Here is a 24,341-nt window from a genome sequence, read left to right on the forward strand (position 1 = left end):
TCCCACTACTGACAACACCTCAGGTCCCACTACTGACTACACACCTCAGGTCCCACTACTGACTACACCTCAGGTCCCAATACTGGCTACACCTCAGGTCCCACTACTGACTACACCTCAGGTCCCACTACTGACTACACACACAGGTCCCACTACTGACTACACCTCAGGTCCCACTACTGACTACACACCTCAGGTCCCACTACTGACTACACACCTCAGGTCCCACTACTGACTACACACACAGGACCCACTACTGACTACACCTCAGGTCCCACTACTGACTACACACCTCAGGTCTCACTACTGACTACAACTCAGGTCCCACTACTGACTACACACACAGGACCCACTACTGACTACACCTCAGGTCCCACTACTGACTACACACCTCAGGTCCCACTACTGACTACACACACAGGTCCCAGTACTGACTACACCTCAGGTCCCACTACTGACTACACACCTCAGGTCCCACTACTGACTACACCTCAGGTCCCACTACTGACTACACACCTCTGGTCCCACTACTGACTACACACCTCAGGTCCCACTACTGACTACACCTCAGGTCCCACTACTGACTACACCTCAGGTCCCACTACTGACTACACACCTCAGGTCCCACTACTGACTACACACACAGGTCCCACTACTGACTACACACCTCTGGTCCCACTACTGACTGCACCTCAGGTCCCACTACTGACTACACACCTCAGGTCCCACTACTGACTACACACCTCAGGTCCCACTACTGACTACACACACAGGTCCCACTACTGACTACACCTCAGGTAACACTACTGACTACACACACAGGTCCCACTACTGACTACACCTCAGGTCCCACTACTGACTACACACACAGGTCCCACTACTGACTACACACCTCTGGTCCCACTACTGACTGCACCTCAGGTCCCACTACTGACTACACACCTCAGGTCCCACTACTGACTACACACCTCAGGTCCCACTACTGACTACACACCTCAGGTCCCACTACTGACTACACACCTCAGGTCCCACTACTGACTGCACACCTCAGGTCTCACTACTGACTACACCTCAGGTCCCACTACTGACAACACCTCAGGTCCCACTACTGACTACACACCTCAGGTCCCACTACTGACTACACCTCAGGTCCCAATACTGGCTACACCTCAGGTCCCACTACTGACTACACCTCAGGTCCCACTACTGACTACACACACAGGTCCCACTACTGACTACACCTCAGGTCCCACTACTGACTACACACCTCAGGTCCCACTACTGACTACACACCTCAGGTCCCACTACTGACTACACACACAGGACCCACTATTGACTACACCTCAGGTCCCACTACTGACTACACACCTCAGGTCTCACTACTGACTACACCTCAGGTCTCACTACTGACTACACCTCAGGTCCCACTACTGACTACACACACAGGACCCACTACTGACTACACCTCAGGTCCCACTACTGACTACACACCTCAGGTCCCACTACTGACTACGCACACAGGTCCCACTACTGACTACACCTCAGGTCCCACTACTGACTACACACCTCAGGTCCCACTACTGACTACACCTCAGGTCCCACTACTGACTACACACCTCTGGTCCCACTACTGACTACACACCTCAGGTCCCACTACTGACTACACCTCAGGTCCCACTACTGACTACACCTCAGGTCCCACTACTGACTACACACCTCTGGTCCCACTACTGACTGCACCTCAGGTCCCACTACTGACTACACACCTCAGGTCCCACTACTGACTACACACCTCAGGTCCCACTACTGACTACACACCTCAGGTCCCACTACTGACTACACACCTCAGGTCCCACTACTGACTGCACACCTCAGGTCTCACTACTGACTACACCTCAGGTCCCACTACTGACTAACACCTCAGGTCCCACTACTGACTACACACCTCAGGTCCCACTACTGACTACACCTCAGGTCCCAATACTGGACTACACCTCAGGTCCCACTACTGACTACACCTCAGGTCCCACTACTGACTACACACACAGGTCCCACTACTGACTACACCTCAGGTCCCACTACTGACTACACACCTCAGGTCCCACTACTGACTACACACCTCAGGTCCCACTACTGACTACACACACAGGACCCACTACTGACTACACCTCAGGTCCCACTACTGACTACACACCTCAGGTCTCACTACTGACTACACCTCAGGTCCCACTACTGACTACACACACAGGACCCACTACTGACTACACACTACAGGTCCCACTACTGACTACACACCTCAGGTCCCACTACTGACTACACACACAGGTCCCACTACTGACTACACCTCAGGTCCCACTACTGACTACACACCTCAGGTCCCACTACTGACTACACCTCAGGTCCCACTACTGACTACACACCTCTGGTCCCACTACTGACTACACACCTCAGGTCCCACTACTGACTACACCCTCAGGTCCCACTACTGACTACACCTCAGGTCCCACTACTGACTACACACCTCAGGTCCCACTACTGACTACACACACAGGTCCCACTACTGACTAACACACCTCTGGTCCCACTACTGACTGCACACTCAGGTCCCACTACTGACTACACACCCAGGTCCCACTACTGACTACACACCTCAGGTCCCACTACTGACTACACACACAGGTCCCACTACTGACTACACACATCAGGTAACACTACTGACTACACACACAGGTCCCACTACTGACTACACCTCAGGTCCCACTACTGACTACACACACAGGTCCCACTACTGACTACACACCTCTGGTCCCACTACTGACTGCACCTCAGGTCCCACTACTGACTACACACCTCAGGTCCCACTACTGACTACACACACAGGTCCCACTACTGACTACACACCTCTGGTCCCACTACTGACTGCACCTCAGGTCCCACTACTGACTACACACCTCAGGTCCCACTACTGACTACACACCTCAGGTCCCACTACTGACTACACACCTCAGGTCCCACTACTGACTACACACCTCAGGTCCCACTACTGACTGCACACCTCAGGTCTCACTACTGACTACACACCTCAGGTCCCACTACTGACTACACACCTCAGGTCCCACTACTGACTACACACCTCAGGTCCCACTACTGACTACACACACACAGGTCCCACTACTGACTACACCTCAGGTCCCACTACTGACTACACCTCAGGTCCCACTACTGACTACACCTCAGGTCCCACTACTGACTACACCTCAGGTCCCACTACTGACTACACACCTCAGGTCCCACTACTGACTACACACCTCAGGTCCCACTACTGACTACACACACAGGTCCCACTACTGACTACACACCTCAGGTCCCACTACTGACTACACACACAGGTCCCACTACTGACTACACACCTCAGGTCCCACTACTGACTACACACCTCAGGTCCCACTACTGACTACACACACAGGTCCCACTACTGACTACACACCTCAGGTCCCACTACTGACTACACCTCAGGTCCCACTACTGACTACACACCTCAGGTCCCACTACTGACTACACACCTCAGGTCCCACTACTGACTACACCCATCAGGTCCCACTACTGACTACACACACAGGTCCCACTACTGACTACACACCTCAGGTCCCACTACTGACTACACCTCAGGTCCCACTACTGACTACACACCTCAGGTCCCACTACTGACTACACACCTCAGGTCCCACTACTGACTACACACCTCAGGTCCCACTACTGACTACACACCTCAGGTCCCACTACTGACTACACACACAGGTCCCACTACTGACTACACACCTCAGGTCCCACTACTGACTACACCTCAGGTCCCACTACTGACTACACACCCAGGTCCCACTACTGACTACACACCTCAGGTCCCACTACTGACTACACACACAGGTCCCACTACTGACTACACACACAGGTCCCACTACTGACTACACACCTCAGGTCCCACTACTGACTACACACACAGGTCCCACTACTGACTACACACCTCAGGTCCCACTACTGACTACACACACAGGTTCCACTACTGACTACACACCTCTGGTCCCACTACTGACTACACCTCAGGTCCCACTACTGACTACACACCTCTGGTCCCACTACTGACTACACACACAGGTCCCACTACTGACTACACACACAGGTCCCACTACTGACTACACACACAGGTCCCACTACTGACTACACACACAGGTCCCACTACTGACTACACACACAGGTCCCACTACTGACTACACACACAGGTCCCACTACTGACTACACACACAGGTCCCACTACTGACTACACACACAGGTCCCACTACTGACTACACACACAGGTCCCACTACTGACTACACCCTCAGGTAACACTACTGACTACACACACAGGTCCCACTACTGACTACACACCTCAGGTCCCACTACTGACTACACACACAGGTCCCACTACTGACTACACACACAGGTCCCACTACTGACTACACACACAGGTCCCACTACTGACTACACACACAGGTCCCACTACTGACTACACCTCAGGTAACACTACTGACTACACACCTCAGGTCCCACTACTGACTACACACCTCAGGTCCCACTACTGACTACACACACAGGTCCCACTACTGACTACACACACAGGTCCCACTACTGACTACACACCTCAGGTCCCACTACTGACTACACACACAGGTCCCACTACTGACTACACACCTCAGGTCCCACTACTGACTACACACCTCAGGTCCCACTACTGACTACACACACAGGTCCCACTACTGACTACACACACAGGTCCCACTACTGACTACACACCTCAGGTCCCACTACTGACTACACACACAGGTCCCACTACTGACTACACACCTCAGGTCCCACTACTGACTACACACCTCAGGTCCCACTACTGACTACACACACAGGTCCCACTACTGACTACACACACACAGGTCCCACTACTGACTACACACCTCAGGTCCCACTACTGACTACACACACACAGGTCCCACTACTGACTACACACCTCAGGTCCCACTACTGACTACACACCTCAGGTCCCACTACTGACTACACACACACAGGTCCCACTACTGACTACACACCACAGGTCCCACTACTGACTACACACACACAGGTCCCACTACTGACTACACACACACAGGTCCCACTACTGACTACACACACACAGGTCCCACTACTGACTACACACACACAGGTCCCACTACTGACTACACACACACAGGTCCCACTACTGACTACACACCTCAGGTCCCACTACTGACTACACACACACAGGTCCCACTACTGACTACACACACACAGGTCCCACTACTGACTACACACACACAGGTCCCACTACTGACTACACACACACAGGTCCCACTACTGACTACACACACACAGGTCCCACTACTGACTACACACCTCAGGTCCCACTACTGACTACACACCTCAGGTCCCACTACTGACTACACACCTCAGGTCCCACTACTGACTACACACACAGGTCCCACTACTGACTACACACCTCAGGTCCCACTACTGACTACACACACAGGTCCCACTACTGACTACACACCTCAGGTCCCACTACTGACTACACACACAGGTCCCACTACTGACTACACCTCAGGTCCCACTACTGACTACACACACAGGTCCCACTACTGACTACACCTCAGGTCCCACTACTGACTACACACACAGGTCCCACTACTGACTACACCTCAGGTCCCACTACTGACTACACACACAGGTCCCACTACTGACTACACCTCAGGTCCCACTACTGACTACACACACAGGTCCCACTACTGACTACACACACAGGTCCCACTACTGACTACACCTCAGGTCCCACTACTGACTACACACACAGGTCCCACTACTGACTACACACCTCTGGTCCCACTACTGACTACACCTCAGGTCCCACTACTGACTACACACACAGGTCCCACTACTGACTACACACACAGGTCCCACTACTGACTACACACACAGGTCCCACTACTGACTACACACACAGGTCCCACTACTGACTACACCTCAGGTCCCACTACTGACTACACACACAGGTCCCACTACTGACTACACACCTCTGGTCCCACTACTGACTACACCTCAGGTCCCACTACTGACTACACACACAGGTCCCACTACTGACTACACCTCAGGTCCCACTACTGACTACACACACAGGTCCCACTACTGACTACACACCTCTGGTCCCACTACTGACTACACCTCAGGTCCCACTACTGACTACACACACAGGTCCCACTACTGACTACACACACAGGTCCCACTACTGACTACACACACAGGTCCCACTACTGACTACACACACAGGTCCCTCTACTGACTACACACACAGGTCCCACTACTGACTACACACCTCAGGTCCCACTACTGACTACACACACAGGTCCCACTACTGACTACACACCTCAGGTCCCACTACTGACTACACACACAGGTCCCACTACTGACTACACACCTCAGGTCCCACTACTGACTACACACACAGGTCCCACTACTGACTACACACCTCAGGTCCCACTACTGACTACACACACAGGTCCCACTACTGACTACACACCTCTGGTCCCACTACTGACTACACACACACAGGTCCCACTACTGACTACACACACACAGGTCCCACTACTGACTACACACACACAGGTCCCACTACTGACTACACACACACAGGTCCCACTACTGACTACACACACACAGGTCCCACTACTGACTACACACACAGGTCCCACTACTGACTACACACACAGGTCCCACTACTGACTACACACACAGGTCCCTCTACTGACTACACACACAGGTCCCACTACTGACTACACACCTCAGGTCCCACTACTGACTACACACACAGGTCCCACTACTGACTACACACCTCAGGTCCCACTACTGACTACACACACAGGTCCCACTACTGACTACACACCTCAGGTCCCACTACTGACTACACACACAGGTCCCACTACTGACTACACACCTCAGGTCCCACTACTGACTACACACACAGGTCCCACTACTGACTACACACCTCTGGTCCCACTACTGACTACACACACACAGGTCCCACTACTGACTACACACACACAGGTCCCACTACTGACTACACACACACAGGTCCCACTACTGACTACACACACACAGGTCCCACTACTGACTACACACACACAGGTCCCACTACTGACTACACACACACAGGTCCCACTACTGACTACACCTCAGGTCCCACTACTGACTACACACACACAGGTCCCACTACTGACTACACACACACAGGTCCCACTACTGACTACACACCTCAGGTCCCACTACTGACTACACACACACAGGTCCCACTACTGACTACACACCTCAGGTCCCACTACTGACTACACACACACAGGTCCCACTACTGACTACACACCTCAGGTCCCACTACTGACTACACACACACAGGTCCCACTACTGACTACACACCTCAGGTCCCACTACTGACTACACACACACAGGTCCCACTACTGACTACACACACACAGGTCCCACTACTGACTACACACACAGGTCCCACTACTGACTACACACCTCAGGTCCCACTACTGACTACACACACACAGGTCCCACTACTGACTACACACACACAGGTCCCACTACTGACTACACACACACAGGTCCCACTACTGACTACACACACAGGTCCCACTACTGACTACACACACAGGTCCCACTACTGACTACACACACACAGGTCCCACTACTGACTACACACACAGGTCCCACTACTGACTACACACACACAGGTCCCTCTACTGACTACACACACACAGGTCCCACTACTGACTACACACACACAGGTCCCTCTACTGACTACACACACACAGGTCCCACTACTGACTACACCTCAGGTCCCACTACTGACTACACACCTCACGCCCTATTCGGTAAACTGAACGAGTCTGTCACGCACGCTTGTCCAGACAACATAAATGACTTTCATGTGAACTACAATGACTGCATCTACACCAGGGGCGCCCCTGGGTCGTCCCTGAGGGACTCCCATGTGAGCTACAAGCAACACATCTACACCAGGGGCGCCCCTGGGTCGTCCCTGAGGGACTCCCATGTGAGCTACAAGCAACACGTCTACACCAGGGGCGCCCCTGGGTCGTCCCTGAGGGACTCCCATGTGAGCTACAAGCAACACATCTACACCAGGGGCGCCCCTGGGTCGTCCCTGAGGGACTCCCATGTGAGCTACAAGCAACACGTCTACACCAGGGGCGCCCCTGGGTCGTCCCTGAGGGACTCCCATGTGAGCTACAAGCAACACGTCTACACCAGGGGCGCCCCTGGGTCGTCCCTGAGGGACTCCCATGTGAGCTACAAGCAACACATCTACACCAGGGGCGCCCCTGGGTCGTCCCTGAGGGACTCCCATGTGAGCTACAAGCAACACGTCTACACCAGGGGCGCCCCTGGGTCGTCCCTGAGGGACTCCCATGTGAGCTACAAGCAACACATCTTCACCAGGGGCGCCCCTGGGTCGTCCCTGAGGGACTCCCATGTGAGCTACAAGCAACACGTCTACACCAGGGGCGCCCCTGGGTCGTCCCTGAGGGACTCCCATGTGAGCTACAAGCAACACATCTACACCAGGGGCGCCCCTGGGTCGTCCCTGAGGGACTCCCATGTGAGCTACAAGCAACACATCTACACCAGGGGCGCCCCTGTACCTACATGCGAGTCGACGTGCCCGATATACCCCTGAAGGGGCCTGGGAGGAGGAGAGAGCCCGCGGCCGCGTGGCATACATGTATCATCAGCCAGGGACACATCTCCACACCTGTGGGCTGTGTATCATCAGACAGGGACACATCTCAACACCTGTGGGCTGTGTATCATCAGACAGGGACACATCTCAACACCTGTGGGCTGTGTATCATCAGACAGGGACACATCTCCACACCTGTGGGCTGTGTATCATCAGCCAGGGACACATCTCCGCACCTGTGGGCTGTGTATCATCAGACAGGGACACATCTCCGCACCTGTGGGCGGTGTATCATCAGACAGGGACACATCTCCACACCTGTGGGCTGTGTATCATCAGCCAGGGACACATCTCCGCACCTGTGGGCTGTGTATCATCAGCCAGGGACACATCTCAACACCTGTGGGCTGTGTATCATCAGCCAGGGACACATCTCAACACCTGTGGGCTGTGTATCATCAGACAGGGACACATCTCAACACATGTGGGCTGTGTATCATCAGACAGGGACACATCTCAACACCTGTGGGCTGTGTATCATCAGCCAGGGACACATCTCAACACCTGTGGGCTGTGTATCATCAGCCAGGGACACATCTCAACACCTGTGGGCTGTGTATCATCAGCCAGGGACACATCTCAACACCTGTGGGCTGTGTATCATCAGACAGGGACACATCTCAACACCTGTGGGCTGTGTATCATCAGACAGGGACACATCTCAACACCTGTGGGCTGTGTCATTTGACCCGCTTTTACCTGCTCCTTCAGCAGTGATGTATCGCCACTGGCAGGTATAATCATGACGTTTTTCTCCCCTTGCTGCTGAGGTTGTAAGGTGGCGGCCGATGAGAAGCCAGCCGCCGCTTCCGACAATACCAATTGAAGGAGAAAACTAATCTTATTTGATATCGATTACTCCTTGATCGCACGTTCTTCGACGGCAAAAAGTTTCTTCTTCTGTTCTAGTGTCTGCCAACGTCTCGTCCTGCCGCGAGGTCAGGACCTTGATCTTCCCCTCACCTGACCTCTGACCCGTGGGAAGCAAGAGGCTCTCCAAGCGAAATCGACGTACTGTCCCGTGTTCTGTTTTGGGTCCTCTGGTAGGCTAGCAGAAGGCACTTTAGTACGCTGGTCCATGATATGCCATGACCGTCCTCACCTCCCACAAAAAAGAGGACTTGGCATAGCAATGCCAAGGTGGTACAATCTGTTCCTCCTATTGCTTATGTTATCACGTGCTAGGAGCGTCCTGCCTTATATTACCACAGACTAGGGGCGTCCTGCCTTATATTACCGCAAACTAGGAGCGTCCTGCCTTATATTACCACAGACTAGGAGCGTCCTGCCTTATATTACCACAGACTAGGAGCGTCCTGCCTTATATTACCACAGACTAGGAGCGTCCTGCCTTATATTACCACAAACTAGGAGCGTCCTGCCTTATATTACCACAAACTAGGGGCGTCCTGCCTTATATTACCACAAACTAGGAGCGTCCTGCCTTATATTACCACAAACTAGGAGCGTCCTGCCTTATATTACCACAAACTAGGAGCGTCCTGCCTTATATTACCACAGACTAGGGGCGTCCTGCCTTATATTACCACAAACTAGGAGCGTCCTGCCTTATATTACCACAAACTAGGAGCGTCCTGCCTTATATTACCACAAACTAGGAGCGTCCTGCCTTATATTACCACAAACTAGGGGCGTCCTGCCTTATATTACCACAGACTAGGGGCGTCCTGCCTTATGTTACCACAAACTAGGAGCGTCCTGCCTTATATTACCACAAACTAGGGGCGTCCTGCCTTATATTACCACAGACTAGGGGCGTCCTGCCTTATGTTACCTCAAACTAGGAGCGTCCTGCCTTATATTACCACAAACTAGGGGCGTCCTGCCTTATATTACCACAGACTAGGGGCGTCCTGCCTTATATTACCACAAACTAGGAGCGTCCTGCCTTATATTACCACAGACTAGGGGCGTCCTGCCTTATATTACCACAGACTATGGGCGTCCTGCCTTATATTACCACAAACTAGGGGGCGTTCTATGCAGAGTGGTAGACGGTTGGAACAAGTTTGGTGTGGTGGTGGTGGAGGCCAAGACCGTCAGTCGTTTCGAAGCGTTATACGACAAAGAGTATTGGGAAGACGGGACACCACGAGCGTAGCTCTCATCCTGTAAACTTAGGTAATGACACCAATAACAAGAACAGTATATTACAAAGCACGATAGATTGTGTGTCAAGACTTGATGCAGGATGCTAGACACAACAAGATGTAACACTGCTGCAGGATGGTCTGGTGTACCCAGCCTCACCACCGCCAGGGCTGGCCATGGATGATTGATGGTGTCAAGTTGCTTTATTGCGCAAGAACTGTCTGAGTCTTGTTGAACTGTGGTCCTTCACGCCCCTGTCATGACTGGTCTCACCTGTGGAGTGTCTTCACCTGTTTATAATTTCCTTTTTATGCTTGTAGAATTGAGGTATTGGCTCTTAGACCCCGCCTTTCTAACCAATGTATTCTCCTCTATAAAGTCTACAACGTATATTTCTCTCTGAAACACACACACACACACACACACTCACACACCCACACACACACACACACTCACAAATGTGCCCAAATGAGACACAGGGACGTTAGAAATAGAAATTTTCAGTGTCAGAGTAGTAAACAAATGGAACGCACTAGGAAGTGATGTGGTGGAGGCTGACTCCATACACAGTTTCAAGTGTAGATATGATAGACCCCAGTAGGCTCAGGAACCTGTACACCAGTTGATTGACGGATGAGAGGCGGGACCAAAGAGCCAGAGTTCAACCCCCGCAAGTACAATTATGTAAATTAGGTAAGTACACACATCTCGTGTGTGTGTGTCTTGGGGTCTCGCGGCTGAGTGGACAGAGCTTGGGGGTCGTGATACTAATGGCTTGGGTTCGATTCCCGTCGGAGGCAGAAACAAATGGGCTCAGTATCTTTCACGCTGATGCTCCAGTTCACCTAGCAGTAAATAAGTACCTGGGAATTAGACAGCTGTTACGGGCTGCTCCCTTGTGTGTACTCACCCATTTGTACTCACCTATTTGTGTCTGCAGGATCGATCATTGACTCTTGGATCCCGCCTTTCGAGGCATCGGTTGTTTACAGCAATGACTACGGTCCCATTTCCCTATCATATCTAGTTTTAAAATTATGAATAGTGTTTGCTTCCACAACCTGCTCCTTAAGTGCATTCCATTTTTCCACTACTCTCACGCTAAAGGAAAACTTCCTAACATCTGTAACTCATCTGAGTTTCCAGCGTCCATCCATGTCCCCTCGTTCTGTTACTATTCCGTGTGAACATTTCGTCTATGTTCACTCTGTCAATCCCCCTGAATATTTTATACGTTCCTATCATGTCCCCCCCCTCTCTTCTCTTTTCTAGTGTTGTAAGGCTCAGTTCCTTCAGGCGCTGTTCATACCCCATTCCTCGTAACGCTGGGACGAGTCTCGTTGCAAACTTCTGAACCTTTTCCAGTTTCCTTATGTGTTTCTTCAGGTGGGGACTCCGTGATGAGGCGGCATACTCTAAGACTGGCCTCTCGTAGGCAGTGTAAAGCGCCCTAAATGCCTCCTAACTTAGGTTTCTGAATGATGTTCTAACTTTTGCCAGTGTAGAGTACGCTGCTGTCGTTATCTTATTTATATGTGCCTCAGGAGATAGATTAGGTGTTAAGTCCACGCCCTGGTCTCTTTCTCGCGTCGTCACAGGTAGGCTGTTCCCCTTTATTGTGTACTGTCCCTTTGGTCTCCTACCACCTAGTCCCATTTCCATAACTTTACATTTGCTCGTGTTGAACTCCAATAGCCATTTCTCTGACCATCTCTGCAACCTGTTCAGGTCCTCTTGGAGGATCCTACAATCTTCATCTGTCACAACTCTTCTCATCAACTTTGCGTCATCCGCGAACATCGACATGTAGGACTCTACGCCTGTAAACATGTCGTTAACATATATTAGAAATAGTATTGGTCTCAGCACCGATCTTTGAGGTACTCCACTCGGTACTGTTCGCCAGTCCGACTTCTCACCCCTTACTGTAACTCTCTGGCTCCTTCCCGTTAGGTAGTTCCTTATCCATGCTAGGGCCTTTCCCCCCACCCCCGCCTGCCTCTCAAGCTTGAACAGCAGTCTCATGTGCGGTACTGTATCAGAGGCTTTTTGGCAGTCCATAAATATGCAGTCTGCCCATTCTTTCCTGCCTTATCCTTGTTATTTTTATTGTTATACAATTCCTTAAGATTTGTTAGGCAAGATTTCCCCTAACTTAACCCCTGTTGGTGTTTATTTACAAACCTAATGTTCTCCAGGTGTGCAACCAGTCTTAGCCTAATTATTCTTTCAAGCTTTTTACAAGGGATGCTTCTCAGTGATACAGGTCTATAGTTAAGTGCCTCCTCCCTAGGAGGCACCAAATCCGTACCCCAAATCGGCACGACATTTGCCATCTTCCAGCAACCGGGCAATTCTCCCGACATAATTGACTCATTAAAGATCATTGCCAGAGGCACGCTGAGGGCCTGTGCTGCCTCTTTTAGTATCCACGGTGATACTTTGTCTGGTCCAACTGCTTTAGTTGCATCCAGTGTTGTCAACTGTTTCATTACCTCCTCTGCTGTCACCTCTATATCTGATAGTCGTTCATCTAGGGTAATCTCTTCCAACAATGGGAGCTGCTCAGGCTCGGTAGTGAACACTCCATGGAAACTGGCATTCAGTGCCTCACAGATTTCATTGTCACTTTCTGTATATGCCTCTTCTGTTTTCTTTAGACTTGTCAATTGGTCGTTCACCGACATTTTTCTTTTTATATGGCTATGTAGTAATTAAGGTTGCTTTTTTCGCTTTGATTGCAATATGATTCTCATAATTTCTTTCTCATAATTTCTTTCCGATACTCTTCTTACGTTAATGTAATCGTTCCTAGCTCTGTTGCATCTGATCCTGTTGTCCTCTGTCCTTTGTCTTCTGTACTTCCTCCACTCCTTCCTGCTTCTCACTTTTGCTTCCTGACACTGTCTATTAAACCATGGGTTATTATATTCCCTCCTGCTTTTTCCTTTATTGTTGGAATAAATCTCTTTTCAGCCTCCTTACATTTCCATATAACTTGGTTCATCATACCTTGCACTGTTTTTCCTCTAATTTCTTCCTCCCACTGCACTTCTCCCAGGTGTGTGTGTGTGTGTGTGTGTGTGTGTGTGTGTGTGTGTGTGTGTGTATGTGTGTGTGTGTGTGTTAAGAGAGAAATATATGTAACAGATATAATGGAGGAAAAATAGATTGGTTAGAAAGGCGGGGTCCAAGAGCTAATATAGCTCGCTTCTGCAGACACAAATAGTAAATACACATCTCCAGGCTACAGGCTGCAACATGTCAAGCTCCCAGGTACCTATTTGTCTCTGCCTCGGCCGGGAATCGAACTCGGGTCCTTGGATTGCATAGCCCGAACTCTCTCCGTGTAAGTCAAAACACTCATTTCACTTATGGTAAAAGGAGAACTGCTTGGAATGACTGTGTGCACATGCGGCTCAGGCTTGGGTATAAATAATGCTGGCAATAAGGAATAGATGTTAATGATGATGACACCAAGTGTGTCATTGACACACTTGTCAACGTGTATGTGATATGTGGTATGTTAAGGTCTCACACCCTCACCCATTATGTTCTTGATTGTCCCTTGATTAATTTTCATTAGCTGCGTCGTATGGGCCAATAAGCCTTCTGCAGGTATGATGAAGACCAGCTGAAAGCCAATAGTACTTATGGGGGCGAGCACGTGTACTCACCTAGTTGTGTTTGCGGGGGTTGAGATCTGGCTCTTTGGTCCCGCCTCGTGTGTTCACGCTAGTATGTCACGTGACCACTTTTGTCAGTGGTGAGACATTGCCCTAATCTCTAATTAGAGATTAGGGTAATCTAATTAATCCCTAATTAGAGATTAGGGTAATCTAATTAATCCCTAATTAGAGATTAGATTAATCGCCATTGCCATAACCCACCATGGCACCTCAACTAAGGGCTAAGAACAGGTTGCCGGGTTAGGTTAGGATTCGTTAAGTTTGGTTAAATGAAGTCAAGTTAGGTTAAGGTAGGTTAGGTTAAGTTTAAGCTACGAGAGTTAGGTTAGGTTAATAAGTTAGAGAAGATAAACAAGCTTAGGTTAAGTTAGGCTAAGATTAACTTAGACAGGGTAAGGTTTTAAGGCAGATAGGATAGGCTAGGTTTGGCTTGGCTAGCTAAGGCTAGGATAAGCTAAGTCAGAGTAGGCTAGGTTAGAGTACGTTTGGTTAGGCTAGGCATGGTTAGACTAGGCTAGGTTAAGCTAAATAAGAAGAGGCTAGGTTAGCGTTGGCTAGGTTAAGCTAACTTAGAGGAGGCTAGGCAAACTGACGGCTAGGCTAGGCTATCCCTCAGCTTGTTTGGGCGTGCGTCGGGGACAATTACCGAGCCCACCACGTCGCTGTGGACAGAACGTCGTCGTAGTATCGTTATTTACCATCACATACGACATCTCAAGATGGAATTACGACCTCTGAGGCGGGAGCCGGGTCACCGAGGGAGTGTGACCCTTGCGTCGTGCGGGGTTAAAGGTCATATTGGCCGGCCTCCCACCCTCGGCCCACCTGGTCTGAAGATCATTAATATACTTGACGAGCGTGTTGTCAAATAATAAAAATATGTTAATGGTTCATAACTAGAGGCACTCAGCCATCTCCTCGTTCGACCCCCTTGACCACACGCACTCGACGGCTTGGTGTTCTCACTCGTGCCTCTACTGGTGCTCTCACTCGTGTCTCTAGTGGTGCTCTCACTCGTGCTCTAGTGGTGCTCTCACTCGTGCCTCTAGTGGTGCTCTCACTCGTGCCTCTAGTGGTGCTCTCACTCGGGCCTCTAGTGGTGCTCTCACTCGTGCCTCCAGTGGTGCTCTCACTCGTGCCTCTAGTGGTGCTCTCACTCATGCCTCTAGTGGTGCTCTCACTCGTGCCTCTAGTGGTGCTCTCACTCGTGCCTCTAGTGGTGCTCTCACTCGTGTCTCTAGTGGTGCTCTCACTCGTGCCTCTAGTGGTGCTCTCACTCGTGCCTCTAGTGGTGCTCTCACTCGGGCCTCTAGTGGTGCTCTCACTCGTGCCTCTAGTGGTGCTCTCACTCGGGCCTCTAGTGGTGCTCTCACTCGTGCCTCTAGTGGTGCTCTCACTCGTGCCTCTAGTGGTGCTCTCACTCGTGCCTCTAGTGGTGCTCTCACTCGTGCCTCTAGTGGTGCTCTCACTCGTGCCTCTAGTGGTGCTCTCACTCATGCTTGGATCACCGTGACCCACAACACTGTGACCCACAACACTGTGACCCACAATACCATGACCCACAACACTGTGACCCACAACACCGTGACCCACAACACTGTGACCCACAATACCATGACCCACAACACTGTGACCCACAACACTGTGACCCACAAGACTGTGACCCACAACACTGTGACCCACAACACCGTGACCCACAAGACTGTGACCCACAACACTGTGACCCACAACACTGTGACCCACAACACTGTGACCCACAACACTGTGACCCACAATACCGTGACCCACAACACTGTGACCCACAACACTGTGACCCACAACACTGTGACCCACAACACTGTGACCCACAACACTGTGACCCACAACACCGTGACCCACAACACCGTGACCCACAACACCGTGACACACAATACCGTGACCCACAACACTGTGACCCACAATACCATGACCCACAACACTGTGACCCACAATACCGTGACCCACAACACTGTGACCCACAACACTGTGACCCACAACACCGTGACCCACAACACCGTGACCCACAACACCGTGACACACAACACTGTGACACACAACACTGTGACCCACAATACCGTGACCCACAACACTGTGACCCACAATACCATGACCCACAGCACTGTGACCCACAACACCGTGACCCACAACACTGTGACCCACAACACCGTGACCCACAACACCGTGACCCACAACACTGTGACCCACAACACCGTGACCCACAACACCGTGACACACAACACTGTGACCCCACAACACTGTGACCCACAATACCATGACCCACAGCACTGTGACCCACAACACCGTGACCCACAACACCGTGACCCACAACACCGTGACCCACAACACCGTGACCCACAACACCGTGACACACAACACTGTGACACACAACACTGTGACCCACAATACCGTGACCCACAACACTGTGACCCACAATACCGTGACCCACAATACCGTGACCCACAACACTGTGACACACAACACCGTGACACACAACACCGTGACCCACAACACCGTGACCCACAACACCGTGACCCACAACACCGTGACACACAACACTGTGACCCACAACACCGTGACCCACAACACCGTGACCCACAACACCGTGACACACAACACCGTGACCCACAATACCGTGACCCACAACACTGTGACCCACAACACTGTGACACACAACACCGTGACACACAACACTGTGACCCACAACACCGTGACCCACAACACTGTGACCCACAATACCGTGACCCACAACACCGTGACCCACAACACCGTGACACACAACACCGTGACACACAACACCGTGACCCACAACACCGTGACCCACAACACCGTGACCCACAACACTGTGACCCACAGCACTGTGACCCACAACACCGTGACCCACAACACCGTGACCCACAACACTGTGACCCACAACACCGTGACCCACAACACCGTGACCCACAACACTGTGACCCACAACACTGTGACCCACAACACCGTGACCCACAACACCGTGACCCACAACACTGTGACCCACAACACCGTGACCCACAACACCGTGACCCACAACACTGTGACCCACAACACCGTGACCCACAACACTGTGACCCACAACACCGTGACCCACAACACCGTGACCCACAACACTGTGATCCACAACACTATGACCCACAACACTGTGACCCACAACACCGTGACCCACAACACCGTGACCCACAACACTGTGACACAACACTATGACCCACAACACTGTGACCCACAACACTGTGACCCACAACACCGTGACCCACAACACCGTGACCCACAACACTGTGACCCACAACACTGTGACACACAACACTGTGACCCACAACACTGTGACACACAACACTGTGACCCACAACACTGTGACCCACAACACCGTGACCCACAACACTGTGACCCACAACACTGTGACCCACAACACTGTGACCCACAACACCGTGACCCACAATACCGTGACCCACAACACTGTGACCCACAACACCGTGACCCACAATACCGTGACCCACAACACCGTGACCCACAATACCGTGACCCACAACACTGTGACCCACAACACTGTGACCCACAACACTGTGACCCACAACACCGTGACCCACAACACCGTGACCCACAACACTGTGACCCACAACACCGTGACCCACAACACCGTGACCCACAACACTGTGACCCACAACACTGTGACCCACAACACTGTGACCCACAACACCGTGACCCACAATACCGTGACCCACAACACTGTGACCCACAACACTGTGACCCACAACACTGTGACCCACAACACTGTGACCCACAACACTGTGACCCACAACACTGTGACCCACAACACTGTGACCCACAACACCGTGACCCACAACACCGTGACACACAACACTGTGACCCACAACACCGTGACCCACAACACTGTGACACACAACACTGTGACCCACAACACTGTGACCCACAACACCGTGACCCACAACACCGTGACCCACAACACTGTGACACACAACACTGTGACCCACAACACTGTGACACACAACACTGTGACCCACAACACTGTGACACACAACACTGTGACACACAACACTGTGACACACAACACTGTGACCCACAACACTGTGACCCACAACACCGTGACCCACAACACCGTGCCCCACAACACTGTGACACACAACACCGTGACCCACAACACTGTGACCCACAACACTGTGACCCACAACACTGTGACCCACAACACCGTGACCCACAATACCGTGACCCACAACACTGTGACCCACAACACCGTGACCCACAACACTGTGACCCACAACACTGTGACCCACAGCACTGTGACCCACAATACCGTGACCCACAACACTGTGACCCACAATACCATGACCCACAACACTGTGACCCACAACACTGTGACACACAACACTGTGACCCACAACACTGTGACACACAACACTGTGACACACAACACTGTGACCCACAACACTGTGACACACAACACTGTGACCCACAACACTGTGACACACAACACTGTGACACACAACACTGTGACCCACAACACCGTGACCCACAATACCATGACCCACAACACTGTGACCCACAATACCATGACCCACAACACTGTGACCCACAACACTGTGACACACAACACTGTGACCCACAACACTGTGACACACAACACTGTGACACACAACACTGTGACCCACAGCACTGTGACCCACAATACCGTGACCCACAACACTGTGACCCACAATACCATGACCCACAACACTGTGACCCACAACACTGTGACACACAACACTGTGACCCACAACACTGTGACCCACAACACTGTGACACACAACACCGTGACCCACAACACTGTGACCCACAACACCGTGACCCACAACACCGTGACCCACAACACTGTGACCCACAACACTGTGACCCACAACACTGTGACCCACAACACTGTGACACACAACACTGTGACCCACAACACTGTGACACAACACTGTGACCCACAACACTGTGACACACAACACTGTGACCCACAACACTGTGACCCACAACACTGTGACACACAACACTGTGACCCACAACACTGTGGCCCACAACACTGTGACACACAACACTGTGACCCACAACACTGTGACACAACACTGTGACCCACAACACTGTGACCCACAACACTGTGACCCACAACACTGTGACCCACAACACTATGACCCACAACACCGTGACCCACAACACTGTGACACACAACACTGTGACACACAACACTGTGACCCACAACACTGTGACCCACAACACCGTGACCCACAACACTGTGACCCACAACACTGTGACCCACAACACTGTGACCCACAACACTGTGACCCACAACACTGTGGCCCACAACACTGTGACACACAACACTGTGACCCACAACACTGTGACACAACACTGTGACCCACAACACTGTGACACACAACACTGTGACCCACAACACTGTGACCCACAACACTGTGACACACAACACTGTGACCCACAACACTGTGACACAACACTGTGACCCACAACACTGTGACCCACAACACTGTGACCCACAACACTGTGACACAACACTGTGACCCACAACACTGTGACCCACAACACTGTGACACACAACACTGTGACCCACAACACTGTGACACAACACTGTGACCCACAACACTGTGACCCACAACACTGTGACTCACAACACCGTGACCCACAACACCGTGACCCACAACACCGTGACCCACAACACTGTGACCCACAACACTGTGACCCACAACACTGTGACCCACAACACTATGACCCACAACATTGTGACCCACAATACCGTGACCCACAACACTGTGACCCACAACACTGTGGCTCACAACTCCGTGACCCACAACACCGTGACCCACAACACTGTGACCCACAACACCGTGACCCACAACACTGTGACCCACAACACAGTGACCCACAACACTGTGACCCACAACACAGTGACCCACAACACAGTGACACACAACACCGTGACCCACAACACTGTGACCCACAACACCGTGACCCACAACACTGTGACCCACAACACCGTGACCCACAACACCGTGACCCACAACATTGTGACCCACAATACCGTGACCCACAACACTGTGACACACAACACTGTGACCCACAACACTGTGACCCACAACACCGTGACCCACAACACCGTGACCCACAACACTGTGACCCACAACACCGTGACCCACAACACCGTGACCCACAACACTGTGACCCACAACACCGTGACCCACAACACTGTGACCCACAACACCGTGACCCACAACATTGTGACCCACAATACCGTGGCCCACAACACTGTGACACACAACACTGTGACCCACAACACCGTGACCCACAACACCGTGACCCACAACATTGTGACCCACAATACCGTGACCCACAACACTGTGACACACAACACCGTGACCCACAACACTGTGACCCACAACACCGTGACCCACAACACTGTGACCCACAACATTGTGACCCACAATACCGTGACCCACAACACTGTGACACACAACACTGTGACCCACAACACTGTGACCCACAACACCGTGACCCACAACACCGTGACCCACAACACTGTGACCCACAATACCATGACCCACAACACTGTGACCCACAACACTGTGACACACAACACTGTGACCCACAACACTGTGACCCACAACACTGTGACACACAACACCGTGACCCACAACACTGTGACCCACAACACCGTGACCCACAACACCGTGACCCACAACACTGTGCCCCACAACACTGTGACCCACAACACTGTGACCCACAACACTGTGACCCACAACACTGTGACACACAACACTGTGACCCACAACACTGTGACACAACACTGTGACCCACAACACTGTGACACACAACACTGTGACCCACAACACTGTGACCCACAACACTGTGACACACAACACTGTGACCCACAACACTGTGGCCCACAACACTGTGACACACAACACTGTGACCCACAACACTGTGACACAACACTGTGACCCACAACACTGTGACCCACAACACCGTGACCCACAACACCGTGACCCACAACACTGTGACCCACAACACCGTGACCCACAACACCGTGACCCACAACACTGTGACCCACAACACCGTGACCCACAACACTGTGACCCACAACACCGTGACCCACAACATTGTGACCCACAATACCGTGACCCACAACACTGTGACACACAACACTGTGACCCACAACACCGTGACCCACAACACCGTGACCCACAACATTGTGACCCACAATACCGTGACCCACAACACTGTGACACACAACACCGTGACCCACAACACTGTGACCCACAACACCGTGACCCACAACACTGTGACCCACAACATTGTGACCCACAATACCGTGACCCACAACACTGTGACACACAACACTGTGACCCACAACACTGTGACCCACAACACCGTGACCCACAACACCGTGACCCACAACACTGTGACCCACAACACCGTGACCCACAACACCGTGACCCACAACACTGTGACCCACAACACCGTGACCCACAACACTGTGACCCACAACACAGTGACCCACAACACTGTGACCCACAACACAGTGACCCACAACACAGTGACACACAACACTGTGACCAACAACACTGTGACCCACAACACAGTGACCCACAACACAGTGACCCACAACACTGTGACACACAACACTGTGACCAACAACACTGTGACCCACAACACAGTGACCCACAACACAGTGACCCACAACACTGTGACACACAACACTGTGACCAACAACACTGTGACCCACAACACCGTGACCCACAACACTGTGACCCACAACACAGTGACCCACAACACAGTGACACACAACACTGTGACCAACAACACTGTGACCCACAACACAGTGACCCACAACACAGTGACCCACAACACTGTGACACACAACACTGTGACCAACAACACTGTGACCCACAACACAGTGACCCACAACACAGTGACTCACAACACCGTGACCCACAACACAGTGACTCACAACACAGTGACCCACAACACCGTGACCCACAACACCGTGACCCACAACACAGTGACCCACAACACAGTGACTCACAACACAGTGACTCACAACACCGTGACCCACAACACAGTGACCCACAACACCGTGACCCACAACACAGTGACCCACAACACAGTGACCCACAACACAGTGACTCACAACACCGTGACCCACAACACAGTGACCCACAACACAGTGACTCACAACACTGCGACCCACAACACAGTGACCCACAACACAGTGACCCACAACACAGTGACTCACAACACCGTGACCCACAACACTGTGACCCACAACACCGTGACCCACAACACAGTGACCCACAACACTGTGACCCACAACACTGTGACCCACAACACTGTGACCCACAACACTGTGACACACAACACTGTGACCCACAACACTGTGACCCACAACACTGTGACCCACAACACTGTGACCCACAACACTGTGACACACAACACTGCGACCCACAACACAGTGACCCACAACACAGTGACCCACAACACAGTGACTCACAACACCGTGACCCACAACACTGTGACCCACAACACCGTGACCCACAACACAGTGACCCACAACACTGTGACCCACAACACCGTGACCCACAACACAGTGACCCACAACACTGTGACCCACAACACTGTGACCCACAACACTGTGACCCACAACACTGTGACCCACAACACTGTGACACACAACACTGCGACCCACAACACAGTGACCCACAACACAGTGACCCACAACACAGTGACTCACAACACCGTGACCCACAACACTGTGACCCACAACACCGTGACCCACAACACCGTGACCCACAACACTGTGACCCACAACACCAACAGCTAACCAAGCCGACATATAAATACACAAATAAGCCCCCAAGTCAACATTAGAGAAACAGTACAAATTATCATATACATCAAGACATTGGAGGAGGTCAACGATGCGAGGAGAAAAACACTGAAACATTACCTACAACAATAGATGGAGAATGTCTACTGTATGTCTCTTTGCATAGACTAACGATACTACTGATGGTACTACTAACGATGCTACTATTGTGGGCATCAATAGTGGTGACTAGAACCAGGGGGGAGGGGGGCGACGGGGGGGGTGGGGAGGAGGGGAGGGAGAGGGGGGGGAGTAATCACTGTAGCAGTGACGGGTCACTGACAGCAGGATCACGTGACCGCCAGCCGGCAGCACGTCCCAAGACACGTGGCAGCCAGCCGGCAGCACGTCCCAAGACACGTGGCAGCCAGTCGGCAGCACGTCCCAAGACACGTGGCAGCCAGCCGGCAGCACGTCCCAAGACACGTGGCAGCCAGCCGGCAGCACGTCCCAAGACACGTGGCAGCCAGTCGGCAGCACGTCCCAAGACACGTGGCAGCCAGCCGGCAGCACGTCCCAAGACACGTGGCAGCCAGCCGGCAGCACGTCCCAAGACACGTGGCAGCCAGTCGGCAGCACGTCCCAAGACACGTGGCAGCCAGCCGGCAGCACGTCCCAAGACACGTGGCAGCCAGCCGGCAGCACGTCCCAAGACACGTGGCAGCCAGCCGGCAGCACGTCCCAAGACACGTGGCAGCCAGCCGGTAGCACGTGATCCTGACCCAATATATGACTGACATTCCT

The 24,341-nt window shown here is 52.1% G+C and overlaps 1 protein-coding gene across 1 annotated transcript in view; it reads left to right on the forward strand.

Annotated features, from left to right (window-relative positions):
- Positions 1 to 24,334, forward strand: part of LOC138367605 (serine/threonine-protein kinase PRP4 homolog) — a 25,130-nt gene extending 796 nt beyond the window's left edge. The window contains exons 2-4 of the mRNA XM_069329325.1: positions 8,051 to 8,714; positions 15,659 to 16,127; positions 23,886 to 24,334. Of these exons, the coding sequence (XP_069185426.1) occupies positions 8,051 to 8,714; positions 15,659 to 16,127; positions 23,886 to 24,334 (1,582 nt within the window). The remainder of the gene's footprint in view (positions 1 to 8,050; positions 8,715 to 15,658; positions 16,128 to 23,885) is intronic.
- Positions 24,335 to 24,341: the final 7 nt, after the last annotated feature.

This window comes from Procambarus clarkii, chromosome 22 (assembly GCF_040958095.1).
Source record: "Procambarus clarkii isolate CNS0578487 chromosome 22, FALCON_Pclarkii_2.0, whole genome shotgun sequence".
NCBI classification, from domain to species: Eukaryota; Metazoa; Arthropoda; class Malacostraca; order Decapoda; family Cambaridae; genus Procambarus; species Procambarus clarkii.